Source organism: Branchiostoma belcheri, unplaced genomic scaffold, assembly GCF_001625305.1.
Source record: "Branchiostoma belcheri isolate BF01 breed outbred unplaced genomic scaffold, Haploidv18h27 scaffold70, whole genome shotgun sequence".
NCBI classification, from domain to species: Eukaryota; Metazoa; Chordata; class Leptocardii; order Amphioxiformes; family Branchiostomatidae; genus Branchiostoma; species Branchiostoma belcheri.
Window position 1 is genome coordinate 278,735 of NW_017804354.1, and position 8,526 is coordinate 287,260.

General features: G+C 42.7%; 2 protein-coding genes across 2 annotated transcripts in view; both read left to right on the forward strand.

Annotated features, from left to right (window-relative positions):
* The window catches only part of LOC109484780 (C-type lectin lectoxin-Thr1-like), a 3,353-nt gene extending 1,419 nt beyond the window's left edge, over positions 1–1,934 (forward strand). The window contains exons 3-4 of the mRNA XM_019788145.1: positions 848–1,119; positions 1,711–1,934. Of these exons, the coding sequence (XP_019643704.1) occupies positions 848–1,119; positions 1,711–1,860 (422 nt within the window). The 3' untranslated portion in view covers positions 1,861–1,934. The remainder of the gene's footprint in view (positions 1–847; positions 1,120–1,710) is intronic.
* A 5,427-nt stretch (positions 1,935–7,361) lies between these two features.
* On the forward strand, positions 7,362–8,445 carry LOC109484833 (beta-1,3-galactosyltransferase 1-like). Its single transcript, XM_019788190.1, has one exon. The coding sequence runs from the start codon at positions 7,363–7,365 to the stop codon at positions 8,383–8,385; it is 1,023 nt and encodes a 340-aa protein (XP_019643749.1). The 5' UTR covers position 7,362; the 3' UTR covers positions 8,386–8,445.
* The last annotated feature ends 81 nt before the right edge of the window (positions 8,446–8,526 follow it).

Genomic DNA, 8,526 nt, shown 5'->3' on the forward strand with positions numbered 1-8,526 from the left:
GTCCACAGCATTTGGGTCAGATAGCTGAGGAAGACTGAGTGATTCAGTCGAAATTTTCTGGTGAGTCAAATTTTGAGTTGGAGAAAAGTTTAAGTTTTTCATAACCACGTAGGTAGACATGTACATACAGGGCTCGAAATACTGGGTGTATGTGCACCTTAGTGCACCAAAAATTGGACCTGTGCACCCATATTTTTCCTGGCACCCAATTTTTGTAGGTATTTTTTGATGGTAGGTATGATTGTAGGTATGATTGAGTCAAAATTTTAAAATGTAGGAACCTTATTTTTTTTCGGCCCGCCTTGTTTTCTTTCGCCCGCTCGCATTAGATTTGGAGTCTGCGTAGGATGTCATTCATAAAATTTACTTGCTGTGGCCTTAGGTTCATGTTGACACGCATTGTCTTCAAATCGAAAAAGGTCGACACCACAACATACCAGCCACTCAGAGACTGTGTCCCACATGTAATGAGAGTATTGAAGATGTATTTCACTTTGTTATGACTTGTCCCATCTATAATAAAGAAAGAGATACACTGTTACAGACTATTACCACTAAGACAAAGTTCACCCAGTCTGGTACACAGTACGATACATTCCATGAATTATTGTCATGTCCAACTACCATATCTGCTTACGTAGGCCAAAATTCTGTACACTTTATTTCATAAGCGAGACCATATCATCAATACATGATCATATTGTAACTCATGTACTGTATAGATAGTAGTTTGTAGTAAGAAATGTAATAAGATAGTTTAGTTTTGTAGTGTTGTTGTATTACTGCCACACATTGTACCATGTACGATTGTCGAGTAATAAAGTTCATTCATACATTCATGTTTCAGCTGCCGTCTGCCCAGCCGGCTACCGGCCGCTCGTCGGGACCTGCATCCGGCTCGTCTCCCAGGAGTTGTCCCATGACGGTGCCCGCCTGGCCTGCCTGGAGGACGGAGCCATACTGGCCATGCCCAAGACACGAGAACTGGACGTCGCTCTGAGAGAACTGGTCAGGACCGATGGAGGCAACGAAGATTACTGGATCGGCATGTGGGAAGGCACAGGGTACACGGACTGGCAGTGGATGGACGGGTCTCAACTGCACACCTATGACTACCAGGTTGGTGCTAGTTCTGTTATATTACACACTTCTTTCCTGTCGCTTGTTTTCTACCGTACTAGTTTACTATCATTGTTTTCTCTAGTTTTTGTTGAAGTAATTTTCGACTGAATCACTCAGTCTTCCTCAGCTAACTGACCCAAATGCTGTGGACACGTGATTTTTCCCACGTGTGACGTCAGCAAAGGGTCAAAGGTTGTCTGAAGTCGATATCGCCCCCCGTCCCGGTTGAGCGATGGTTGAACATAGAATCACTGGGACACACAGTGGATCTGGAGGCGGTCAGAATCTTGGATACCGAACAGGATTACTTCAAGAGAGGCATAAAAGAGGCCATATACATCAGGGCACTTCAACCATCGCTCAACCGGGACGGGGGGCGATATCGACTTCAGACAACCTTTGACCCTTTGCTGACGTCACACGTGGGAATAATCACGTGTCCACAGCATTTGGGTCAGATAGCTGAGGAAGACAGTGATTCAGTCGAAAATTTCTGGTGAGTTGGAGAACAGTTTAAGTTTTTCATAATGATTTAGTTGTCTGTTGTTGATGTTATTTTGTCATTAAACAATATTTCTTTTCCACCAGGCCTGGAACCCAGGAGAGCCCAGTAACGTTGACTGGCTTCTGTGGGACAATTGCGTCCAGTACTGGTCAGAACCAACCGGCTACCCCCTGTGGGACGACGCTGATTGCTTCTACTACAAGAGGTACATCTGTCAAGCAGCCCGTCTCTGAGACAAAACGTCAACAAACGCACATCAGAAAAGTTCATCTGTGTTAGTAGAAGTCAAGTTTAAACTGTAATCTCCAACACAGGGTCAAAGTCGTTTTAATCTTTGTAAATTTTTCAAGGTTCAATAAATCTATGTCTATCAGCATGAAACAGTTTAAGTTTTTCATAAAAAAGTCTTTATGTTCCTACCCGTGACAGGTGTACTGACTCCGTACTAAGACGAAGTAGCAAGGACTGAAGCTGTTTTTACTGGTACTGAGTTGCACTTAATAAAATTATACCAAGTAAACAACAGGAATGAAAACTTTCTGTCCATAATTAGTTTCGCTCCAGTCAAATAGACTGTAACCAAGTTGTTTTCTCCATATATAATTGGGGAACGTAAATGGTATTTGATACCTCCGACACAAGCGGCTTCGCAGCTCAAGCAGTGGTGTCAATTTTATTTAGGAGAGTTTAGGCCATATCAAGTTAATTTGTTGGTTCTCGGATTTTTTTTATAAGAAAAAATATGAAGCAACGGCGAAAGAAACAGGTCTAGGCATCCTATTAAAGACCCAAATGCTATGATAGGAGCATTGAAGTCAACACAAAACCATCTGTACAATGATTGAGTCAAATTTTTAAAATGTAGGAACCTTATTTTTTCGGCCCGCTCGCATTAGATTTGGAGTCTGTGGAGGATGTGATCCATAAAATTTACTTGCTGTGGCCTTACACAAACTCACAGAACCACCACTCTGGGACAGTCTTAAAATGAAATTCAAAACAACAAGTCGTTGATATGAAATTCCCGTCATGTTAGGGTCCGTGTTGACGTCATCTGGATATTTAAGTGCTCTTCTGACAAACGGCTCTCTCCCTTTGGCAAAATTTTGCAAGTAGACCTGACCACTAGAGACACATCTCGTCCTCCCCATACGAAATTTCACTTTCTATCATTCATGCCGTGGGGAGGGCCTAGGAAATTTTTTTTTAGCCGGAGGGAGGGCCTAGGACAATTTTTTTGGCCCTGGGGGGAAGGCCTAGGAAAAAAAATTACGCTACCCCGGACGACCGGCCCCCTCCCCGGTAAATATGGCACAGTCCCTAAGTATAATCATAACTCAGAGACGGTGGCCTCAGCACTCGGTTTCCAGTGCGGAACATTCGTAATTCCACTTCCAGTGCTGAGACTTTTTAGCACTGGAATTCCAGTGCTGACCTCTTTTCAGCTCTCGCTTTCCAGAGCTGAACGGCTCTATTCCAGAGCTGAAGCCACCCCAGCACTGGAATTCCAGTGCTGACAAAGTCTAGTGTAGACGGCATTCATAAACTCAAACCTCGGATAGCTACAGCTACGGAATAATGGTACTATGATTGGTGAAATGGTCGGCCTGGTGGTGCCGGCCTACAGACAAAAATCAAAGTTAGAAACTCCGGTTCGAGACCTAACACTAACCAAACCGGTCGGACCACTTCAGATCACTGGTACTCAGCCGGAAGTGGGCGATCACATCCAAATGTAAAATACCAGTGGCATTTTTGGAAATTTCTTTGCGAATGTGAAAACAGCTGATCATCATTACAGGACTCTTACAGTAGGAAAACGCCATTCTCTGAGGTACAGTCACTCACCTAATTTGAAACCTGTTGTATTTCTCACTCTGTAACTTACTAATATTTAGTTACACCTTCACGCATCCGTGGGATGTTAATATTCAACTGTCGATATGTGCAAGGTTTGGAGATTATGTTGTTAGCCGTCACAGTGTCTAATAGTAAATTTACACGTACGTGTACATCATAGCAGTGAACAACAACAATAACTACATATCCATATCTAACGTCACATATTGATTATATGTATGAGAGAATGAAAGTATGGGGATCCAAGATATATAGCTAAGGTGAACTGTATCAGATCATGCTTTATCTGATTCTTAGAGTTTGCGTTTCACTTATACATACACAAGGACAGCTAGAGGGATAACTCCAGCAATACAGACAACATAACAAATGTATGTACCTGTTTACTACTGAAATGTCACTATATGTCTTAAACTATAATTGTTTATCAGTGGGGCCGTGTGGCGTAGCGGTAGAGTGCTCGACTCGGAACCTAGAGGTCCAGGGTTCGAGTCCTGACATGCCACCGATCTTGGGAAAGGCACTTTCATCACTTCGCTCAGGTGAAAATGAGTATTGTATTGTCCCGTGTTGGTGGCGGCATTAATATAAGTTTAAAAAAGTTAGGCACCAAGTCTTGTGATTACATGTTGGAAAAACAACAACAATTATTTAATAGTAAGTAGTTAACAGAGACGTGCACTCACTTGAGACAGATTTTGAACTCATGCACGCCATGCTTGTTACCACCAATATGCAGATTAGAAAGGTATTTAAACCTAGTTCACAGCTAGCACACAGCTGAAAGTTGCATTCAAAATTATGTTAAACGCTAGTTTATCTTTTATTTGTCACATGTCGTTGCGTTATTAGTCAGGTGACACTAATCCTCCAAAAGCGTCTTCCAACAAGAATTCTGAGATCTCATACCTCCACGAAATATGAGTTTTTGTATATGTTTTCTTAGTTGTCTCATTGCCTATGGTAAATAAGGTCGTTATCACCATAATCTAGTTTAATTTATGGTTTTCTAAATTCAAATGACAATATTTTGCGTGTAAAATTACTCTCTTAATTATATCAACATAATATATGCATAGTGGTGTTAGCCTTATGTAACTTACACATGTCACAAGGTATAAAATTCCCATCATTCACCAATAAGGAATCACATAATTTTCACATTAATTATTCAAATTAGGTCATCATTTGTATAATTGGTACCTGTTAATGTTTCACCTGCCATAGATTAAATACAAGACAGTGTCTGTGTGCAGGTGTTTATGTCTCTCTCGCACTCTCTTGTTATGTGTGTGTGTGTGCTCATCTTTCTCATAGTCTTCGAGATAAACCAACAATGTCTGAATGGTTGATTAGTTTTGTGTTTACCATGTATGTAGGTGTGTGAATTGAATGCTGGATAAATTATGGAGATTACTTCCTGATGTTTCGGGTGACAACCATCACTCTCTTCAGCGTCACTAAAGCCTCGGTCACAACCCGCCGTACGTGCTTTTTTCCGTACGTTTTTTTGGGAGGCCACGTCTGCTACGTTTTTTCTGAAAACGTGGGGAAGGAGTGGCGTCGACGCACGTCACTCGCACGGTTGCGCAAGGTGAAAGAGTGTGGTCAGCACGCCACGTCTGGCCGTGAGCGGTTGTGTACATCGTTCGTTGTGCAAGTTACAACGTACGATCTCTGTGCGATTGCAACTTTACCGTAAGGAGGCCGTACTCACACGTGCTTCTTACGTACCGTACGTACGGGGCACGCGCGTCGCCCGTACTCGCACGTACGGGTGGTGAATCCGCAGACCACTCACAGAAGTTTTACATGGCACTTAAAGTTCTACGGCGTGTCTGCGTGCTCCCAAATCCGTAGGATTCCGTACGGAGGCGGTACTCACCACGCACGGATGCCCTGCGTTTGCCCACGTTTTTGCACGTAACCAGCACGCAGAAGCACGTACGGCGGGTTGTGACCAAGGCTTAATAAACTAACAGAACTAGTCAAACCAGTTGAATATGATAGACTCGTGTCAAACATGACTAACATCTGTCTTTCTAGGTTTTTAAACACACTCGTAAGGCGTCATATTTAGACAATTCCTGAATGGTGCTTATTTGCAACAATGAAGTAGTGTAGGGTTGATTCAACTTAGGTTAGAAAGAAATGATAAAAAAATTAAATTTTGCATCGTCCTAATGTTACATAATGTAGTAAACTGCAATTGTGATGAACGTTCGCGGTTGGTAGGAGGGCAGCAAACCGCAATGCATTTTTTTCCCAACATTGGCAATGAACCCTCGCTTTAGATTACGGGCTTTTTTTAATACAAAGGAGTAATTTACATCCAGCGAGGAAGTGATTTACCATATATCGCTACGGAAATGTTGACGGAAGTCTGAACAATATGTCCTAGCACCCCCGAAAATAGTATGGTCCTGTGTAACATTTACATAATCTATGCCAGGATGTAATAATCACTATTTAATACTCCTAATTAATAAACGTGTGGAACATTGCATGCAAAACAAACTAACTTTTCTTAAAGTGTAAAGTATATTATGTTTTAATAGGTTCAAAATAAATTTAGTTGCCTAGAATGGTAAACAGAAATATACCGCCCATAATAAAAATGGGAGCATCCACATGAAAACAAAATGAATGTCGCTTTGCCAGCCACAAAAGAACTTCGCGAAGTACACACAGAAAAAAACAAGTACTCATAGAAAATAAAAGTGTCCATAGAAAATAGAAGTACCCATAGAAAATGGAAGTAACCCAGAGAAAATAAAAGTGCCCATGGAAAATGAAAGTACCCATAGAAAATAAAAGTACCCCTAGAAAATAAAAGTACCCATAGAAAATAAAAGTGCCCATAGAAAATAAAAGTAACCCATAGAAAATAAAAGTAACCCATAGAAAATAAAATACCCATAGAAAATAAAAGTACCCATAGAAAATAAAAGTGGCATAAAAATATCAAGTGTACTTAGGGGCCACCGTACATGTCCTTGGGAGGCGACACTTTGACATTAAATCAATAGTCTCACAATGTGATGAAGTCAACAGTCCAGTTATTACTTCGTTTTGGGGCGGATCGGCGCTGACATATCTCTAAAGTTGCTGTCCGATTTGTGTCTCACAGGTGGGGATATATGCACTGCACACATTCTAAATCTCTGAGGAAGGCTTGCCACGTTACGCTTTCTTTTTACTTAGCGGTTGCCACATAACACGACCGTTTGGCCATTTCAAGGTGAACGGTGCCACCACCTGAATGGTATGACCACTCACACGGGTTACCGAGTAGAACTGTAACAGCAACTCTTCTCCTTGAGTCAGAAACATCATGATTGAGACCAGCCCAATTTCTCACAAGTAGTGAGGACTAACTGACCCAATAGGAGAAGCACGGGTTGGTACTGCAGCTGACCTTCCGGGCTTTGTATCTCCTGTTTTAAACATGCTACAGTCATGATTTTTATGTGGTGGAAAGCCGTTGGGATAACAAAGAAGTGACGTAAATTTGGTGTCTCTAGCAGCTTGCGTGAAAACTGCAGGGGCGTTTTTTGTAGGTTCAGGGTTTTGCATGACTGGTCGTAGGGTAGGTTGTGGCCAAGAATGATATTAGTTGCGCGTCTCTGGATCCTTTCGATCTTCCGTTGCTGCGTTGTCGTGAGACCTGGGTGCCATACAGGAGCCCCATATTCTAATACAGGGCGAATAAAGCATGTATATACTGTTACAAGATTGATTGACACATGTCATTTAGTATAATAGTAGAATGTTATCATGTTTTGCAGATATCTTTAAGACAGCAGATCGGAAGAAAAACCTGTCGTGGAGGATTCCCCATGAAACAAACATGCAGAAAGTTGGGACTGCAGCTGATGGTGCTGATGGGACGGCAGCTGATGGTGATGATGCTGATGGTGCTGATGCTGATGGTGACTCTCTCGGCTGTCTGGTGGGATTTCGGTTCTGAAAAAACTGCAGGAGAATTTCGTCAGACACAGCTACTAACAACGGGTGTGAAAACAGACGTAATAAATCCACATCCATACCGCTTCACCACAGCGGGTCAGGATGTCTGTGAACATGCCGGAAGTGACGTTTTCCTTGTCATCATTGTCCACACTGCGCATGCTCACGTGACCCACCGACAGGCGATTCGCGCGACCTGGGGGAACGACTCAAATATACCTGGGCTCAAGATCAAGACACTGTTTGCCCTGGGAACGACAGATGATAAAACACTACAACATGCGGTAGAAAGGGAAAACACCAAGCACGGAGATATAATTCAAGAAAACTTCCACGATTCGTACAAAAATCTCACCCTCAAGACTGTGATGACCCTGAAATCGTTCTTGAGTTTTTGTCCGAAGGCGGCCTTCCTGATGAAAACTGATGACGACACCTATGTGAACGTCCGTAACTTAGTGAAGACACTGAGAAAGTTGGAAGGGAAGCCTCGATTGGTTACTGGTTTCGTCATCAAAGGGGCAGAGCCAAGACGTGACGTCAACAGCAAATGGTACCTGTCACCCCGTACCTATCCGAAACATACACTCCCATGGTACGTTGCGGGAGGGACAGGGTACGTCATATCGTCAGATTTGGTCCCACGTCTGTACGAAACGTCCCTCCGTACCGCCGCCGTGCCTCTAGAGGATGTGTACATCGGGATGTGTCTGGAAAAACTCGGGATCACACCTGTACAGAATAAACAGTTCCACTGCTGCGACAAACTGACCTATGACCCTTGTGTGTACAAGAACCTGATGACGTCACACGGTATAACTGTGGATGAGATGTACACTATATGGGAGGGTGAACAGGCAGTCATAAACAACTGTGGGATCTACCATGGCTGGATAGTTCCTGCTATTAACTACCTGCTCTATACGTAGCACTTCGGTACTCTCCAAGCAGAGGTTTGGGTTTGGGGTTATTTCTAGCTTGTTTTTAGGCTTTTTTTATCGGGGTTTCTCTTTTGCACTGAATTTTTCCCCACCAATTTAGTGCAAAAGAGAAACCCCGATAAAAAAGTT

Bases quoted from the DNA above. Each gene is read 5' to 3' on its own strand.
- LOC109484833 (XM_019788190.1), top strand. From the start codon at position 7,363: ATGGTGCTGATGGGACGGCAGCTGATGGTGATGATGCTGATGGTGCTG.